At 55.5% G+C, this 18479-nt stretch overlaps 2 protein-coding genes across 9 annotated transcripts; one reads left to right on the top strand and one right to left on the bottom strand.

Annotated features, from left to right (window-relative positions):
* Positions 1-690: 690 nt before the first annotated feature.
* Positions 691-17400, bottom strand: UBTF (upstream binding transcription factor). 8 transcript variants are annotated; one of them, XM_060203381.1, is made up of 21 exons: positions 16990-17400; positions 14036-14160; positions 12022-12197; positions 11414-11497; positions 11161-11316; positions 8750-8814; positions 8376-8496; positions 7914-8024; positions 7446-7579; positions 7182-7323; positions 6659-6700; positions 6458-6568; positions 6200-6355; positions 5706-5861; positions 5512-5622; positions 5012-5100; positions 4727-4916; positions 3522-3569; positions 3335-3406; positions 3082-3225; positions 691-2987 (listed from the first exon to the last, which is right to left on the bottom strand). In XM_060203381.1, the coding sequence occupies exons 2-21, from the start codon at positions 14091-14093 to the stop codon at positions 2862-2864; spliced, it is 2292 nt and encodes a 763-aa protein (XP_060059364.1). In that variant the 5' UTR covers positions 14094-14160; positions 16990-17400; the 3' UTR covers positions 691-2861. The 8 variants fall into 8 exon arrangements, with proteins under 8 accessions (XP_060059364.1, XP_060059362.1, XP_016047489.1 ...); XM_060203379.1 differs by having other exon boundaries at positions 6200-6376; positions 16990-17330; XM_016192003.2 differs by lacking the exon at positions 16990-17400 and adding an exon at positions 16548-16799 and having other exon boundaries at positions 6200-6376.
* On the top strand, positions 14484-15701 carry LOC107522975 (basic proline-rich protein-like). Its single transcript, XM_016191986.1, has one exon. The coding sequence runs from the start codon at positions 14484-14486 to the stop codon at positions 15699-15701; it is 1218 nt and encodes a 405-aa protein (XP_016047472.1).
* Positions 17401-18479: the final 1079 nt, after the last annotated feature.

The raw sequence follows: 18479 nt of genomic DNA, 5'->3' as shown, positions 1-18479 counted from the left end.
TCAGCCATTTTTTAGATAGGACAGAGAAATTGAGAGGGGAAGAGAAGGGGGAGGGGGCCAGGGGTAGACAGCATAATAGTTATGCAGAGACTCTGATACCCGAGGCTCCAGATTCCCCAGGTTCATTCCCTGGCATCACCAGAAGCCAGAGTTTGAGTAGTGCTCTACCAAAAAAAAAAAAAAAAAAGAGACACATGCAAACCTGCTTCACTACTTGTGAAGCAACATCCTTTGCAGGTGGGGAACTAGAGGCTCAAACCAGGATCCTCGCTTGGGACCTTACACTTCATACTCTGTGCACTTAACTGGGTGTGCCACTGCCCAGCCCCCTCAATGTCTGATTTCTCTGTGCAAACCAGGAAAGAGGAAGATGGTTCTAGAAGGGGCAAACAAGTTGGTTTCAAGGGTTCCTCCCATAGAATCAATATCCACCAGGGCCGGGTGGTGGCACACCTGGTTGAGTGCACACTATAGTGTGCAAGGACCTGGGTTTGAGCCCCTGGTCCCCACCTGCAGGGGGAAAGCTTTACAAGTTGTGAAGCAGTGTTTCAAGTGTCTCTCTGTCTCCTTTCTCTGTCTCCCCCTTCCTCTCAATTTCAGGCTGTCTCTACCAAATAAATATTTTTTAAAAAGTCAACATCCACCCCCCTCAACCTTCATTGATTCTAGTGATCAGGCAGCAGACAAATCTTTGTTTTTTTTCACTTTATTGTACAAAAAAAGGGAAAACCAAACTTCCACAGCTGGCCTTAAGCTTAGGCACACACTTTTAAGCCACTCCCTCCCACCTCCCATGATACAAATTCAAGTTGTGGTTGTTGGTGAAAACTACAAAAACTCTCCTTAAATATTAGGAAAAAAAAAGGGGGGGGGTTGGGAATGGGGTCCTCCTACCCCAGCCATCCCATCCTAGTGCCAAAATGCACTCAATGATCTCTTACAGCACCAACACCTTCACCCCCCCCACAGCCCTGTTCATACTGTAAGAACCTTAATTTTTAAAATGGGGGGGGGGGTGGGAGTTCCCCATTCAAAGTTGCTTTAAAATGAAAACACATTTCACCAAAACACAACACAGGGGCATTCAAACAGGGAAATGGGGTTTTCTGAGGGGGGACTCTCAGGCAGAACTAGAACCTGTGAATCCCTGTACCTAATTCTATGATCAGAACGAAAGGGCAGTGGAAAGTATCTCTCCCTGGCCCCCCTCACCCCCAGCACCATGTCCAAGGCAGACAGATTGCTTGTCTTCTTTTGGGCAACAAAGATCCATCTTTCCCACCCTACCTTCTTGGCAGTTTACACTCTTCCCCTATCCCTGGGCTTTCAGAGGGAGGGTGAAAAAGCTCAAAGTCCCAATTAAATAGGTCACTGACATGATTGTAAGAAAATAATAATAAAAGGCCAAGATTTAATAAAAAAAAATAAATCCACAGAAACAAGGTGGCTTGACTTCTTAAAGACTTTAGGAACTGGGATACCACAAATTTGGGGATGGCCAGGAAGAGTTAGAAGAATGGCTGCAGAAATAGCTTTTGTAGACCTCACACCCACTGTGGGATTGAGGTGGGGAAGGGAGCCAACCTGAGAAATCAAAGGGGGTGGGTGGGTCAGGTGGGACAGGAGGGTAGGAGAGAGGAGAGACATGTAAGGTTAAGAGCTTCCAACATATTTCCTGAAGCCCAGATTCTGAGCCTAGGGTGGCCAGGCAACCCCTCAGATAAGCAGGAGAGGCCTTACCCACCAGATTAAGAGCTTTTAGGTTCATTGGGTCTGTTCCCTCCCTGCCCCATTCTACTGGACATTGGAGTCCAGCAGCTCAGATACACCTGGACCTGGCAGAGGCAAGTTGGGTCAGGGAGCAGAGTGGCATCATATCCCCCCCTCCCATATATGGAATTAGAGATTAGGAAAAGCAGAGGCTGTGAAGGGGCTGTCCCAGCCTGTTCTCCCAGGTGTCTCCCTGGCCTCTCCAACCCTTTGACCAGATCCAGACTGAGGTGGGTTCCCCCTTCTCTCATACACATCCGCATGTGCCTTTGCACACATCCACAGGTGCACCCATGCTATGTACAGGCCACACACACGCACACACGCACACATTCACACATTTCCATATGCATCAAGACCACTTTAAAAAAGTCCCAAACCTACCCCCCCTAAACCCTCCCTCTCCCAGAAATGACAACAGAGATGGCAGCCGAGATCGGTAGGAAACGTCTCGTTGACAGCTCAGAGCTTAAAAAAAAATATATATACACATATATAAAAAACACTTCTGCTCCCCACGCCTCCAGTGGGTCCAGGCAGCTCCTTCCTGCAACAGGCAGGGGAGAGGACCGTGGGGCAGTGCACACTTCTCATGGGCACCTGCCCTCCTCTCCACCTTCCCTGCCTCCAGTTCCATAGTAGGGCTCCAGGGGGCAAATCCCTTTGGGAAGGGGTATCCCCCCCTAGCTTCCACCCTCCCTTGGGCTGGGCTGCAGGTGTAGAGGGCCTCACTAAACTCTTTGGGAGCCCCCACCCCCCCACCCCACTCCCATTGTCCATGCTGGAATCGCAAGTGCAGAAGAGGGATGGGCCGGGCTGGTACAGTGGTGGCTCAGTCTGATGGTTGCATTCCCTGGAGGGAGCCCCGGGGCTGAAGCTTCTGAGGCTGCACAGTCCTGGCCTGGGCTCTTCCAGCCTCTCCTCCCCACTGTATTTTGTTTGTTTAAAAAAAAAAAAGAAAGAAAGAAGGAAGGAGGGAGGGAGGGAGGGAGGGAGGGAGGGAGCAAAAAAAGGAGAAGTGGGGGAATCTAGGACTGGGGAAAAAACAAAGGTGATCAGTTGGGGAGGGGAGCTCCTGATGGGGCTGAGCCTTAGTTGGAGTCTGAGTCCGAGGAGTCCCCTGAGGAGGAGGAACTGGAGCTGCTGCCCTCGGACTCATTGTCCTCATCCTCGTCATCATCCTCGTCATCCTCATCATCCTCATCGTCCTCTTCGTTCTGGGGAGCAAGGAACATGCGGTCGGTCACAAGGTGGCTGTCCCCACAGGGCTTGCTAACCCCCTCCTCCCCCATCACGCCACAGTCACCCCACCTCGTCTCCATCCTCGCTCTCATCCTCGCTGCTGGACTCAGAAGAGTCCCCGCCATCCTCAGAGGAGTCCCCATTCTCGTCGTCTTCCTCCTCTTCGTCGTCATCGTCATCGTCCTCATCGTCATCCTCATCCTCCTCAGACTCCTGGGAGGGATGGAAGCACACCGATAGTCTGACATGCCCTTCCAGGCATCCCAGCACCCTTCCCACCCACCCCCGAACCCCTCTACTTTGGGAGGGAGGGGCTCCTCACCGACTTTGACTGCAAGGTAGTCCGGCTGGACTTGGGGTTCGGGCCTCGAAGCTTGGTCATGCTCTTACGCTTCTGTGGGAGAGGGTGGAGACACAGACAAAGGGACTAGCCATGAAGTCCCAAAGCTCCCCTGGAAACACCCACCCCAATCCCCCAGCCCTTCCTCTAACCATGTTTCCCGACTTACATTGGAGATGTATTCTTTATATGCTGTGCGGTCTTGAGGGGACAGACTCTGGGGAAAGCAGAGGAGGTGGTGAGGGTTGCAAACTGACCAAAGTAATGCTGACTGAGTAGACTGACCAAGAGCTGAGCAATGGGGTGTACAAGACCTTCATTCCATCTTTACCCTTCCTGTCTCCCCGTATACTGAGTCTCTGTAAAGAATCCCTGGGATCTGAAGATAGAGCTGTTTTTTTTTTTTTTTGCCTTCTTCAGATAACCTAAATTCTTTTTTCTCTCTTTAAAGTCTTTTTATAGAATTATATGCTATCTCCCAGGCCCTGAATCCTTTTTTTTTGTTGTTGTTTCTGTCACAGGGGCTTTACAACTACTAGCTGACTTTGAGACAGAGAAAGAGAGAATGAGAGAATGAGAACACCACAGCACCAAAGCTTCCTTTAATGCAGTGGGTTCAGGCTCAAACTTGGGTTGCTTACATGTCAAAGCAAGTGCACTTACCCAAGTGAATCCTTTCCCAAAATGCCCTTTGCTAAGACTGCCGATATTCATGTTCCTTTTGTTGGTCTACCTTAATGGAGCCTCTGGCTTCAGGGCCTTCTTCAATGCAAAGAGTTTCCCATGCACGGAATAATCACGCCCGGCCTCAACACTGAGCACTAAGTCATTCACCCAGTAGCTTGGGGCTTGCTAACCCTATTTCCCTGGGTCCTAAATCAACCTGCATGAGTGGAAGGGGGAAAACAATGACTGTTCAGTCTAGGTAGAGGGAGAGCTGAGAGCCTGGGGGCCGAGTCACAGTCTAGATCAGGTTCCCTGATCCCAGGTAAAGTGAGAAAAGTAAAAACCACCTGATTAGGACTTTACTGAATCTCTCTGAGACTTGGTTTTCTTCTCTTTTGCAGTAATCACTACCCTGCAGGACTGCTGGACAGTGGATGAAATAATGAATGCAGATCAGCCAGCACAATGCATCACTTCCCTGTCTATCTTTTAATATATGCACATATTTATTTAAAAATATTTATTGTTAATCAGAGAGATAGATAGAGACTGACAGGTACATACACCACACCACAGCGCTGCTCAGCTCTTGCTTGTGGTGGTGCTGGGGCTTGAACCTGGGAGCCTCAGGTGTGAGTCTTGCCTAACTATTGTGCTATCTCCCCACCCCCACTCTCTCATCTTTCTAAAAGCCTCCTGCCCTCTCACCTTGACCCAGAGGTCCAGGTGCACTTTGTATTGCTTCTGTTGCTCCTCAGCCAGCTTTTTGTAGTGCTCCTTCTGGCTCTGGGAGATGCGCTGCCAGCGGCTGCCGATCTCCACCATGCGCTCCTTCAGCGGCAGGTGGTTCAGCTCTCCGTTGGACAGTAGCTCCTGAGAGAACTTCTGGTAACCATTCCTGGGAGGTGGCATAGGAGGGTGAAAATACCATTCGAGGAGTTGTTCTCTAGCCCTACCCCCTCCCCCCAGGTGGGCTTCAGCACTGAGACTCACATGGGAGGTTTCTTGGGCTCTCCCTGGAACTTCATCTTCTTGGAGGAGTTTGCAGCAGCTGGGGGTGCCCGCATCTCACTCAGCTCTCTCTATGGGGAAACTCAGGTCATACTCACCCCATGCTCACCCCCCAAAACATTTTGCCTCCTGCCCGATGCCAATAGTGCCCAAGCTGGCTCTCTTCTCATGTGTCAGTAAGGAGTGTCAGAGACTGAGACACAGCCAGGGAGCAACTTCCTGACAATTTCCATCTGTGCTGGCCACTGCTGCTGGAAGGTGCTTTTGTAGTTGCGCTTATATGATGAGCGTCATGGGCCCATCTTTCTGAGGCTCAGAGAAGGGTATTGAGACTTGCTCAGGACAGCCACGCTCAGGACTTCTGGCTCCAAACCCCACCTGGGGGAGAAAGCTGCCCACCCAAAGGGCACTCCTAAGGTTCTCAAGTGAGATGGTCCTGGTTCCTTCCTGCCCCCTTGGCTAGCCCACAGCTCCCTCCCCACCTCATATCGCTTTTGGTCTTCGGCAGCTTTCTTAATCCACATCAGCTTTTCCTTCTTCTCCATGTTGTTCCATGTCATCTCCATGGCTTTCAAGGCTTTCATCCTATCATTCTGGGGACAGACAGGTGTCAGCTGCAGCTGGAGGAAGCCTACATGAGCAAGTTGTGAAACCACCCATTTCCTTCCCTGACTACCTTAAAGCGAGCCAGGTAGTCACCAATGACACTCTGCTGCCAGATCTCCTCAGCTCTCTTGGGCGACTCTGGCAGCTTGCCTCGTTCCTCACGGTCCCCAGCAGGCTTCCTCTCAGACTGGGCTTTCAGGGCAGCTTCACGGGCCTTATATTTGGCCTGCAGAGAGACAGCCAGGGTGTCAGCCTCCCAGCTACCCCCAGGGGGCGCATGTTCCTCATCTAGAAGCTGAAGACCATCTCCCCCCACTGCAAGGGTGGGGCAAGCACAGGCGTGGGCTGGTGCAGATGTCTCCAGCTTGGGGCTCAGCCCCACCAACCAGCTAGGCTCCCCAGGGAGCCAGCAGCCTCAGCTGACAGCTTCCCGCCTTCCGGCACTGCTGGGCTCTCAGCCACACCATCTGAGCCCAGGAACAAGTGTGGGGCAGGGGTGAGGAAATGCAGCTTGTCCTTAGGGGAACAAAGGCCCAGCAGGCCCTTGGGTTTGGCCAGCCTGACCTTCTTCTTCTCTGACAAGTCGTTCCACATGCGGGCCAGCAGGCGGGTCAGCTCGCTCTCTGAGAGCTCCGGCCGCTCCTCTTGTAGCTGCCGCCGCTTTTCTTCAGAGAAGATAAACATGGCTGATACAGGCCGCTTGGGCTTCTCGGAGCCTCCCTGTATGTGTGTAGTTGTGCACTGAGGGTTGGGATCCAGATGGTGCTGACAGGGAGTTCAATGTGCCCCCACCCCCAACTTCAGGGCTGAGCCCATGCCCACCTTGCCCCCTTCCTGAGAAGGCTTCTTGGAGGCTGGGCTGCTGGCTTGCTTCTTGATGTTCACCATCTTCTCCTCCTCCAGAACCCGCTGCTGTTCCTCCTCAGGCAGGCTCTGCTCAGGGAAGAGAAGAGAGGATAAGGCCCTGTGCCTGCCTTCCACTCTGCAGACCCTGCCCACTGCCCCAGCCAGAAGAGCACTCACCTCTAGGAAACGGAGCAGTTCCACCTCGTAGTCTTTCTTTTTCTGGGGGAATGAAGGGAAGTCAGGGTCAGTCTGAGGGCAATCTGAAGACCTTCTGGAGTTTTGGGGGTTAGCAGCTCTTAGTAAGATGGCCACAGCTGGATGGGACCCTGTCTCCCTCTACAGATGTGTGTGCCTCACCAGCCCAGATGCTAAACCTAGCATACCACCATGTTTTTTTGTTGTCGTTATCGGAACATCACATTGGGTTGACTTTTTCAGATAAATAAGAGTCTGAGATACCACAGCACTGGAGTTTCCTTTGGTGTCATAGAACACCTATGTGGTGGACCTGGAGGGGCTCAAACCCAGGCTGTGTGCACGCCAAATTAGGCATCCTATCTCCCCAGCCCACACACCATCGAGTTTGCAACAGATGCCCAATACAATCTGACCGGACTTACTGACCCTAGCTGAGGTCAGACGGCAAGCACCAAGAGGCAACACCCAAGGGTGTCCAGGGATTTTCCCTGCCTCTGCTCACCTGGTCACACTTCTTATGATAGGCATCCTTCTCCTTCTGGGACAGCAGCTTCCACTGCTGACTACACAGCATCATGCGCTCTGTGTTGGGCACATCCTTCATGCTGGCCATCAGCTCAGCGCAATACAGTGAGTAGCTGTTCCTGTTAGAAAGGACAGCAGCTCGTGGCCAGGGCAGTGGGTCACTTTACCCTTAAGAGCCTGGACTAAGGCTCTTTACTGGCCCAGCTTCCTGTCTGCCCACCCACCCTGGAACAGTGCTTACGGAGGTGGCTTAGTGGGTCGTCCATCAAACTTGTCCTTAAGCTGGCGTTCAGCCTTGGTGAGGGTGGACTTGGTGATGCCCTCCTCACTGATGTTCAGCTCAGGATGCTTCTGGATGTAGTCACGCATGATTTCCTACAGAGTGAGGTGGGGGATGGAGGGCAATGGGGTGTGGGGTTAGCTGGGGCAGGGGAGGGGGGAGAGCCGCTGGGAAGGGGAGGCAGGGAGCAAAGCTGGGGTGTGGCCGTGTGTCTGCTGTGTCACACGAGACATGGTGCCCTGCCCTGCCCTAGCCTGAGATCTCATGGGGGGTGGGCGGGAAAGGTAGGGAGAGAGGTGAGGGGCCCAGAAGGCCCCTCCCTCAATGGTGGAATGGGGGGTAACTGCCTCCTGCAGAGTGCGGAGGCCATAGTCAGAGGGCAGAGGCTCGTGAAGAGCCGGACGGGGAGGAGCGCAGCGGAAGCCTAACCTCGTACTCCTTCCGCTGCTCCAGGGCCTTATGAATCCATTTCAGCCTCTTTTTGTCCGAGAGCTGAGACCACTGCTTCCCCAGGGCCTCCTTCACCTCCTTCGTAGTGGCCTGCAAACCAAAAGCTGTCAGACACACACAGGCAGCCAGGGGCATGGGGAGGGGGGCACAAAGGCCCCCGCCCCCTCAGGCCATAGGAGGTCACATGAGTGTCCCCCACAGGCCAGGAGGGGAAGGTGGAGAGGCGAAGTGTCCCGCCTGGGTGCGAGGGGGCAGGCTCATACATGCACACACGCACGCACACATTCGCACGCCAGCTGGCCCAGGCCCTGTCCATGCAGCCCACCCCTGGGGAGGGGCCTCCTCTCCTGCTCCCCTGCACCGTGCCTGGCCAACCTGGCGCGGCTCCCCCCTTGTCGCAGACGTGCGCCCTCCAGCCCCAGCCCCTGGCCAGACACTCACATCTGGCCGCACTTTGAGAAACACCTTCTTCTCATGGGTGTACCACAGCTGCTGGGGGGTTTTAGGTTTTTCAGGGATGTCCGACTTCTTGGCATTCTGGATTAAGTCAGGGTGATCCTCCCTAGCCAGGGTGTGGGGAGTAACAATCAGTGGGGGATCTTGTCAGGGAGACCCACACTAGCTGCCCCTCTTAACAGGGCTTCATGGGACAGCAGCTTGATGCCTGTCCCTGGCCTTGAACATGACCCCACTAGTGTACACGTGACCCATCCATACTCCTGGCCTCAGAACTGGCAAGCTGAGGCCCTGGCCAGTGTTGGCTTACTTGCCATTCCCAGCACCCTGTGGCCCTCCTTTGGGCACCACTGCCTTACCTGAACCGGGCCAGGTTTCGCTCGAACTCCTGTTTCTCCCTCTGGAAGTCCTGAATATATTTCATCTGAGGGGAGGAGGTGATAGGGTCATCCCTGACCTAAGGCCTATGCTACAAAAGCCACCCAGAGCCCTCTTTGCTGGCTATTTTGCCTCCCGCTGGGTGATGTGGATGAACAAGATAGCATGAGTGGGTAGAGGATGGTGGGCTCCTTTCTGGCTGGTGAGTGCCATAGATAATGGGGGCTACATGGCCCTCCCACTGCTTCTTGTCATAAGAGAGGAAAGGGTCCCATCAGGGAAATGACATCACCCAGTGACACGGCAAGAAGTAACAAGGCTGAGATTCCTAACACCTCCCTCCTCCAACTCTTAAAAATGAAGAGTCAGGCTTTGTCTTGCCACTCTTCCTGCCCAAGCCTGCGGTAACTAGCACTGGTCGGTCCCATTAGAGACGACCCACAGGGCAAGGGGGGAAGCTGAGTCTGTTTTCCGAGGCATGAGGGAAGACTACTGAGCTTAAGGAACGCTAGAATGAGTTCTTACAGTGCAAATCACATCCTAATGATCTGTCCTGGAGTTTGCAAACCCCTCCCCTCAGTTCCTAGCTGTCTTTCACATTCCTTTCCAACCCTGATCCACTATCTCCCTACCCCCAAACACATTTCCCTACCTCTAATTCCCTCCTCTAGTATTCAGGCTACCTGGATCCTCAAGCTCCCTTTCCACAGTGGCTTCTCCTTTCCTATCACATTTCTCACTCTTCCTTCCCAATCTATCCCTTCCTCATATGTCTATCTCCTGCCTGGGCTCCCACTCAGCATCTACCTCTCTCCCGTTTCCCTCTCTTTTTCTTAGATTCACAAGTGGCAACACTGGAAAGGGCCAGGGGATCAAAGGCATTCTCAAGGTACAGGAAGGGAGCTGTCAGTGATTTCCACAGAAAGATGGGAATAGAGCCCAGCATCATCACCCCAATCTGGGCCTTCCACACAGAAAATGGCAGCTTTGACAGCTGGAATAGACCAGGCAGATGTGGTGCACTCTCCACATCTCAGTCAAAGACCAGGCCTGGAGAGCAATGTAACTTACCATAGGACACACACTGATTCAGTGGGAGTCAGGACAGGTCCAAATTGTGTGTCCCCAGGCTGGCATCCTGTCCACTCTACCATGGGATTTCTTCTGTCCCTCCCTGGTTTTCTCCCCACTTTCTCATACCCTTTCCCTTTTGTTCTAAGAGAGTATCTGAATGTTGTGTTTTGCAGTCAATTCTGGCAACATTTCCATCAAAGAGATGAACAACTCCAGTAATGTCTACCTTTGCTCAGCTTAGGCAGCAGCCATAGGCTGCTGAGTTTACCCAACTAAATTAGCTCCAAGCTTTTTCTGGGTACAGTCAGGATACACAAACCAGTTCAAGGGCTACTCACAGTACAGTAGCTGGTACCCATCTCCGGAGAGCTGGCTGTATACAACTGCCTCTTTGCAAATATGCCACCTGGTTTCTCCCAAGGTTCCTCACCAATATCCTGCTGCCCTGGTCCCATCTTGCTATCTAGCGATTCCTCTTCATGTGATATCTGTCTCTCTCCCTGCTCCATCTCACCCATGTTCTTTTTGCAAGCTTCTCCAGTGGTTTGCCGCTATCTCTACAAGGGACTGTTTGACCTCCTCATGCTCAGTTGCCCTAGGTTAACAGCCGGGGGAGGTCTGGGACATGAAGCCAGGAGCATCAGTGGGTGAACTCATGTGCATTGGAGAAGAACTGACTAGGAGTGAGAAGAGAACTGGAAGTGAGAAGAGAACTGGACTAGGAGTCCAGAACTCTAAACTCAAGTCCTGCTCGAGCATCTTCAGCTATGTGCCCTAGGGTGGGATCCCCTACTGTTCTTTAGCTACTTGTCCACACAAAAAAGCAAGATATCCCCTTTTTGGGATTACCTTCACGGTGGTATTGTAAGAACCAAATAAGACCACGTCAGGGAGTCTCAAGAGGGGAATAATGGTTGTGTAGGCCCAAGAGTGAGGATATGTGCGTGGGAGAAATGCTGTGTTGGGGGTGGGTTGTCTCCGGGGTAAAATGTTGGTTTACCTAGTCCCCCACCTGCAGGAGGGAAAGCTTCACAAGTAGTGAAGCAGTGCTGCAGGTGTTTTTTTTTTTTTTTCTCTCCCTCTGTCTACCCTTCTCCTCTCAATTTCTTTGTCCTATCAAATACAAAGAAAGAAAGGAAAAAAAAAAAAAGTCGGTCCAAGTACTTGTGACCTGTACCTGGTTTCATGTGGGCCTGGGAGGGGGCAATCCAGTGTGATGGCCCAAGCTCCTTATCTGCTCTACTGACCCACATCCCTGTGCAGTGCCCCGACCCTCCCCCTACTCCCCAGCTGCTCCAAGCCTTTCCCCTCCCCCCACCTTCTTCTTCTCTGGCAGCTCCTTATATTTCTTGGAGAGAATCTTGGTCAGGTCCAGGTTGCTCATCTCAGGGTGGAGTTTTGCATACTTGGCCCGCTTCTCCATAAAGAAGCGGAAATAAGGGGTCAGGGGCTTCTTTGGGAAGTCTGGATGTTTCTGAAAGGAGGCACAAGGACAGGATGAAGATCAGACACCATCCAGTGTTTGGAGCATTCCTCTCCGGCCCCATGGTGTTCTTCCCCTGAAGACTCACCTTGAGTTTTTTGCCCTTATAAGGGTTTTTAACATGTTCTTGAGCATCAAGGATCAACTCTGTCAATGTACGAAACTTCCTCACCTGGAAGAATGGTGAGTGGAAAAAGAAGTTCAGAAGGTAGAAATATTACCCACTAGTGTGTTCCCCTTTCCAAGTGTATCTTCTTTACTTTCCACTAGACTGGGCTTATGGAGACTGGGGAGAGGCCAGTCACACAATTCAGATAGTCCCTGACACCTAGGCACTAGCCCATGCTTACAATAGAGGCCCAAACATTAGTACACCTCAAAAGACACCAACAAGGGGTCTGCCTAGTATCACTGTAGCTTCACATGCCAGCACCACCTTCAGTCCCCAGAACAGTTCAGGCAAAAGAAGCTCTGAGGCAGTTAAGTATGCAAGGCTACACAGAAAGTAACAGAACTGAGAGCCCTAAGCCAGTGCTGTCAACCATGCCATCTCCCAAAATGCACTTGGGCAACCACACAGACACCTCGCTTGGTCTCTTTCTTTCCTGTTTATAGACTTCTGTTTCCTCTCTTCCACCATAAAGGTTGAGGCAGGAATATGTGGAAACTTGTGTTAGTGAAGGGGGCTCAAGTTACCTCATTAGAAATCTCCACCCACTTAAGCTTGCACATGTCTCCAGAAAAGTCCTTAAATGCTACTTTTTCCCAGTCCATATGTGATTCAGTGGTCTTGAACTTGGAGCTGTCGTTTGAGGGAAGATTGTTCTTCATGCATTCCAGTAAAGTCAGCATGTCTTCCTGGGACCAGCGGTCTGGTGAGAGGTAAAAAGTTGCTCGCAACAGACTCATTCTATCTCTTCCTTTATTCCCCAGTCCTTTACCCTTTCTTTCCACAGCCAGCACCTCAGTCCCTGGTTGCCTCCCAGCTAAATGTACAGGCCCAAAATATTCTACCTCTAAGGGTAGAATAGAGACTTGAGCAGGGACTCTGGTCCAAATGGTGTAATTCTTAGAAAACTGGATTTGAACTCCAGTCAGGATTACTTCAAAGATATCATTTCCAACATGCCAGGATGCCATGGCCACACTTTATTGTGGGGAAGAGATAAAGATACAGTGATCTGGGGTCCTGTGACAAAGCAGCTAATTCACCAAAGAGGGGACGGATGGGAAACAGGGAGGCAATAATCTAAATGTGCTACCAAGTTCAAGACTAAATTCTAAGTGAATACTTGAATGTGTAAAGACTATGGATAGACTGGGCAGTAAGGATGTTTCACAAAGATGTTTCTTTCAGCACAGCTGGAAATGAACATTAGAGACATAGGTACTCATTATATTATTCCTCACCCCTCTCTACAAGGACCCTCAAGAAGGGCCAAAGAGAAATTCTGGGCATGTAAAGAAAATGGGATAGAAATGGAAGAACCGGGAGTCGGGCGGTAGCGCAGTGGGTTAAGTGCACGTGCTGCAAAGCTCAAGGACTGGCATAAGGATCCCGGTTCGAGCCCCCGGCTCCCCACCTGCAAGGGAGTTGCTTCACAGGCGGTGAAGCAGGTCTGCAGGTGTCTATCTTTGCCCTCTGTCCTCCCCTCCTCTCTCCATTTCTCTCTGTACTATCCAACAACGACGACATCAATAACAACAACAATAATAAAAACAAGGGCAACAAAAAGGAAAAAAAAAAAAAAAAAGAAATGGAAGAACCATCTATAATGGCAAGTTGTGAGGCAAGTGGGGTGGGTGGCAGCAGGCAAAGGCTCTTAAGAGTTTGCCTTTGGGGAGAAAGTTCTAAAGTCTGAGCTGTCTTCATCCAACTTGCCATGGAGGCAAAAACAAACAAAATGGGGGTGTAGGTCTTGGATCAGCCATTTCCAGTTACAGAAATGCAGAGGCAGTGAGGCCTCTAGAAAGCAGCTCCCCTGCAAGTTGAGCTGGGAGAACAACTCTCCAAGGCTAGGAGTAAAAGGGCTCTTCATCTGCATGTGCATCTGGTAACCTGGGCCATGATTTCCACAGGGCAGGTCACACGAACCAATAATCCTCTCTCCTCACAGTATCCCACTAGTACTGCCAGATGCTTGACCTCATCCCACCCAGTCCCCATGTCCACTGGAATCCTACAGGATGGGGGGGGGGTTTAGTCATGTCTGTTGCTCATGGCTTGGGGCCCCAAACCACCAAAACACCTTTTCTTTCCACCTGTCTCACCCAAACGCTGGCTTTCTTAATAACAATACTTACTCACACCAACCCAAACCCTCAAAAAAGAAAAAAAAAGAAGAAAAAAAAAGGTTTTACAATCATCTTTTTCTCTTGCCTTCACATTCCACACTCTTGCATTCAACACAAGACCAGCAAACACTTGGGGTTGACTGGGAACCCCAGTAGGGAGGCTTGCAAGGACCTCCTCTACCTCTCTAATGGGGGGAAAGAGTGCGGAAAATACACTTACAGGCTCAAAAATCAAGTAATTTGGATTTAGCCAAACCCCTCAATGTAATACCTGACTCAAAAATACTCCAAATCACCCCCATCTTCAATTCAGAGACGTCTGACTGGATGAATCCCTTAGAAAGGGAGTGGGGCCTGTGTGGGGGAAGGGGGGCTGTTGTTAAAGTAAAAGAGGGTTGAGGGTGGGTGCTCCTACCTTGCCCTTTGGGGGCGGCCATCTCCAAATCTGTGGGACAGTCAGCTTCTCCGTTCATTCTCTAGCCGTCCAGCCACCTCCTGGGTTGTGCTGGCCGGCCACCCCTGGGTCCAGGCCACCTCACCCTTTAGAAGAGAGACCAATCTCCACTTAGATTGGTTGCGAGGAGAGGAACTTTCTATCCCTCCCTCCCCCAAAGGGGAGGGGGGTACGAGTCCACACTCTCAGAGACCCTGCCAAGACCCTTGGAGACTTAATGGGTCGGTGGGTGTGCGCCCCTCGGCTTCCTACCCCCACCCCCTGCCCTAGGAACACGACTCCGCGACGTGCGCCCTCCCCTGCCCACGCGAGAGACTGCTTCCAGCGCCCGCGTGCAGCTAGCGCCCGCCTTCCTTCCCCCACCCCAACCAAGGGGGAAAAAAAAAAGAAAGAAAAAATTCCTCCTCCGATGTGCGCCCGCCCCGGGGAGGCCCCAGGCTGGAGGGCGGGGGAGGAGGAAGGGCGGGTAAAGGGCGCGCGCGACCGCGAGAGCGGGCACGCGCTGCAGTCTCCTCCTCCCTCCTCCCCCACCCCCCCCTCCGGTTCCCCCCGCCTCCGCAACCCGGCGGGGACCCGGACGCCGCGCAGCCGCCGCCAGCCCCGGAGCGCAGCGGCCGCACCGCCCCCGGGGACCGGATCTGGATTCCCGCCGCCCCCTCTTGGGCCCCCGCAGCGGCCCCGGCCTGGCTGGGCGATCGAGCAGCCGGAGAGAAGCGGCCTAGCCTGCTTCCCGCCCCCGAGCCACCCACCCGGGCCAGAGGCGCCACCACCGCCCAGCCACCCCGACGCGCACGGAGGAGCCCGGCGCAGAGGCGCGACCGCGGCGGGAACCACCGCCTCCTCCCCCGAGCCTGCGGCCCAGCCCCGCCGGCGCCCCCGCCCCGGCCTCCGGGGAGCTGAGCCAAGGAGAGGGCGGGAGGACGGCGGCCGGGAGGCGGGGGCGCAGCACTCGCCGGCCCCGCCGCCCCCTCCGGCGGCCGCCGAGAACTGCGCCAGCCCGCTCGGAGAAGCGCGGGCTACTCCGCCTGCGGCTGATTCTCCACTTGGGCCTCGCTTCCTGCCTTCCCCTCCCCCGGCTCTCAGCGTCCTCAGTGCCCTGACCCTCTCCCGCCCAGTCCCTTGCCTACAGGTCGCCTCGGGTCCCCTCCGGGCGTCCACCGCACCCGCGGTTCGCTCTCCGCCGCCCGGCCCCGCGCGCGTCCTCAGCCGCCTCGGTTACCCGGCGCAGCGCGGCCTCCGGGCTTCCCGCTCCGGCGGCTCCCTCCCCGGCTCTGAGCGGCGGCGCCCTCCCCCGCTCAGTCGGGCACAGCCGCAGCTCCCTCCCGCGGCGGCAGCGGCTCCTCCTCCGGGCGCGGCTGCTGCTGCTGTGGCGGCGCCGGCTGTGGCTGCTGCCTGCTGCTCCTCGCGGCGAAAAGCACAAAGCACAGCGCCCTCCGCCTGCAGGCAGCCCGCCCGCCGCCCGCCCGCCCGTCGGCCCCGGCCTCAGCTCGCACACCCCCCGCCGCCGCAACAGCCTCCGCCGCCGGAGCGGGGAGGAGGAGGGAGGAGGAGCGGGAGGGGGGGCGGGAGAAGCGGGGCAGCGAGCGCGTCCTTCCCCGTAGAGCGCACACCGACCCCCGGGGAGTGAGCGCCAGCCCGCCCGCCACGCCGGCTCCGCTCCCTCCCACAGCCTGCCCGGGCGGGCTCCGCGGGGGGCAGCTGGGAGGAGGGGCGGGAGCTGGGGGAACCCGGGCGGCCGAGGCGGAGGGAAGGAAGGAGGGGAGGGGGGTGGTGGTGGTGGCGGCGGCGGCTCCTGCCGCCGGGGAGGGGGGGGGAGCCGGGGCAGGGAGACACGCAGCCGCCCGGATGGCGGCGGGGCTCGGAGCCGGGGCGGGCGGCGAGAGCGACCTCGCCAGACCCGCGGGGGAACTAGCAGGCTTGGCCGGCGCGGGAACGAGGGTGCGAGGCGCGGCCGGAGAGAGGGTGCCTTGAAGGCCCCCCGGCGGCCAGTGAGGCTCTGGGGGTGCCCCTAGTCCTCTGGAGCTCTCCAAGTTCTCCCAGCTGAGATTCCGGTTTCCACGTCAGCCCTCACCCCCTCTTTTCTCCCGCCTCTTGGGGCTGACGGTCCGCGCCCACCCTCATCCCCGGAGCGTGGCCATCGGCTTGGGGCGCACGCACGTCGGTCGCGGTGCCAGGCTTCGGCGCCTACCCCGCGGTCCCCTTTCTGGCCGAACAAGCACACGAAACTTAAAAAAAAATTACCCCGAAAAAATACCCTTATTGTAAATTACTATTATGTTTTTAAATTCTTTGCTTCAAGCACCCCGGAAATGGTGAGGGGGGCTCCGGGCTCCGGCGGAGGAACCGCTCTGGGACCCGATTCAGTCCAGCCCGGCATGGCTCCGCAGGCCTGCCGGGGAGCATGGAGACCGGCGGCGCCGCGACTAGCAGCAACCCCTCTCCCCCGAAATCCTCGGCGCCGGGGCTCACTTACCGAGCGTGTAGGTGGGAGCGCGGGCTGGGGGTACCTAAGGGTGCGGCGGGCCGAAGAGCCGAGCCGCAGCTCCCCTGCAGCCGACTCCCGGGCGGCGAGTCTCCAGACAAAGCCCGAGATGGCGAAGCGGAGCGACGGCTAATGGCGAGCCCCACGCGCCGCGCTCCGCCCGCCCCGCTCCGCCCGCCCGCCCGCCCGCCTCGGCGCAGCGCAGCGCCGCTCCGAGCGTTTGCCCGTCAGAGCCGCCTCGGCGCCGCCGCCTCCCGGGCTGCCCCGGCCTCGCCTGGCCCCTCCGCCTCCTCCGGGCGATTTCAGCCTCACCCCTTCCCTCCCACCGTACTGGTGGATACTTGAAAATAGAAAGGGGGGAATTTTTTTTTTTTGACTGGGCGGGCGTGTTCAGACTTTTGGGTCTTTTTTTTTGTCCCCAGGTCGCACTCACCTGCGGAGCCGCCGGGAGGGCTGGGGGTAGGGGCGCGCGGGGCTGGAGCCGGCAAGCGCGGGTTGAAAGCCAGCCAAGCTCTGCAGCGCCCGACCCGGGCGTGTACGCCGCCGCCAGTCCCCGCAGAGAAATCGTCCTCCTACCCCCGCCTCCATCGCTCTGCGTTTCTCTTCCAATCAGCCGGTCGCTTGGCGGCTCCTCCATTCTCCGGCCAAGCCCGCTGCCTAGAGCGAGCTCTACTCCTCCATCTGCTCGCCCGGCTTCTCGGTCCCCTACCGGGGCTGGCGAGGCGATGCGGGGCTGGAGGGGGATTCGCCGGGAAACCTGCCTGCTTCCCGCTCCCATTGCTCCCTCCCCGCTGCCTCTTTCTCTCCTGCGTCTTTCCAACTCTCCACTGTCACCACTGGTGTGTGTCTGTGTGCTCGGTTTTTTTTTTTTTTTTTTTTTTTATTGCTTTTGCAATCCTGAAGCGGGGGTGGGGGTTGGGTGGGTGGGAGACAAGAGGGGCTGTTACAAAAAAAAAAAAAAAAAAAGCAAAGAAAGAACGCTTCGATTTACAACACTGAAAAACCAGGGAAGCACCCAGCGTAGTCCAATCTAGGCGCCCAACGAAGCTTTCCGGGTTTTAGCGGGAGCCTCACGGCGTTGTCAATGCCCCTCACCTCCGCCGCGTTTAGGATCCGAGGAGTCGGAGCATGAGTTCCCTCTCTCTGGGCGGTAACAAGGGTGTTAGGGTAGGAGCTGGGGGCATTTCTCAAGAAGCAGCAGCCAACCCTCCCGCCCCGGCTTCGGTTGCTGGGCCCGGATGGGGACGAAAGGCAAAATCCGAGTGGGTTTGTGCAAATGGGGGGTTCCGGAGCTTAGTCGAAGCCGTAAGACTGCTCAGCTCATCTCCCCCTTGGTGTCAGCCTCCAGTCCCCGGCCAGCTCCCCCTTTAATTTTTTTCTCTTTCTCTCCTTTAATCTAATTTCTTCCAACTCCACCTTTGTTGTTATCGGCGTCACGCCGGGACCAGCCAATCCCCGTCACGCAATCTGCTTGTCAAAAAAGACTCGACCAGCCCTGGGAAAGTAGGCCGCGGGCGCTGCACCCCCATCCTGGCGGCGCCGGGGAGCCTGGCACCCCGGCCTCGCTGCCCGAGCTGCAGCTGTGCGTTCTCGACGGAAGTCTCCCGCACTCCACTACCGTGCGGGTCACGGATCCCCCAGCCCTCGGCTACGGTTGTCTGTCTTTACCCCCGCCTCACGGAACGGGGAGACACGGAACAGCGCTTGCTTCCCAGGGGGCAAGGCCTCGCTCCCTGGCCAGCGCCATTACTCGGAGCTGCCAGGCTCCCGCACCGCCCCTGCCCTTAACGTGGACAGCCGGGTCACAGCCCCCCCCACCCGCCACACACACGCACACTCCTGACACACAGCCTCCTCCATCTTTACGCAGCAGCTTTGCTGCTGCAGTAATTCCTTTTGTCTCCTGGGAGAAAGGAGATTCCT

The sequence above is a fragment of the Erinaceus europaeus genome, chromosome 12 (assembly GCF_950295315.1).
Source record: "Erinaceus europaeus chromosome 12, mEriEur2.1, whole genome shotgun sequence".
Taxonomy (NCBI): Eukaryota; Metazoa; Chordata; class Mammalia; order Eulipotyphla; family Erinaceidae; genus Erinaceus; species Erinaceus europaeus.
This window is presented reverse-complemented; position numbering and strand designations above follow the sequence as displayed.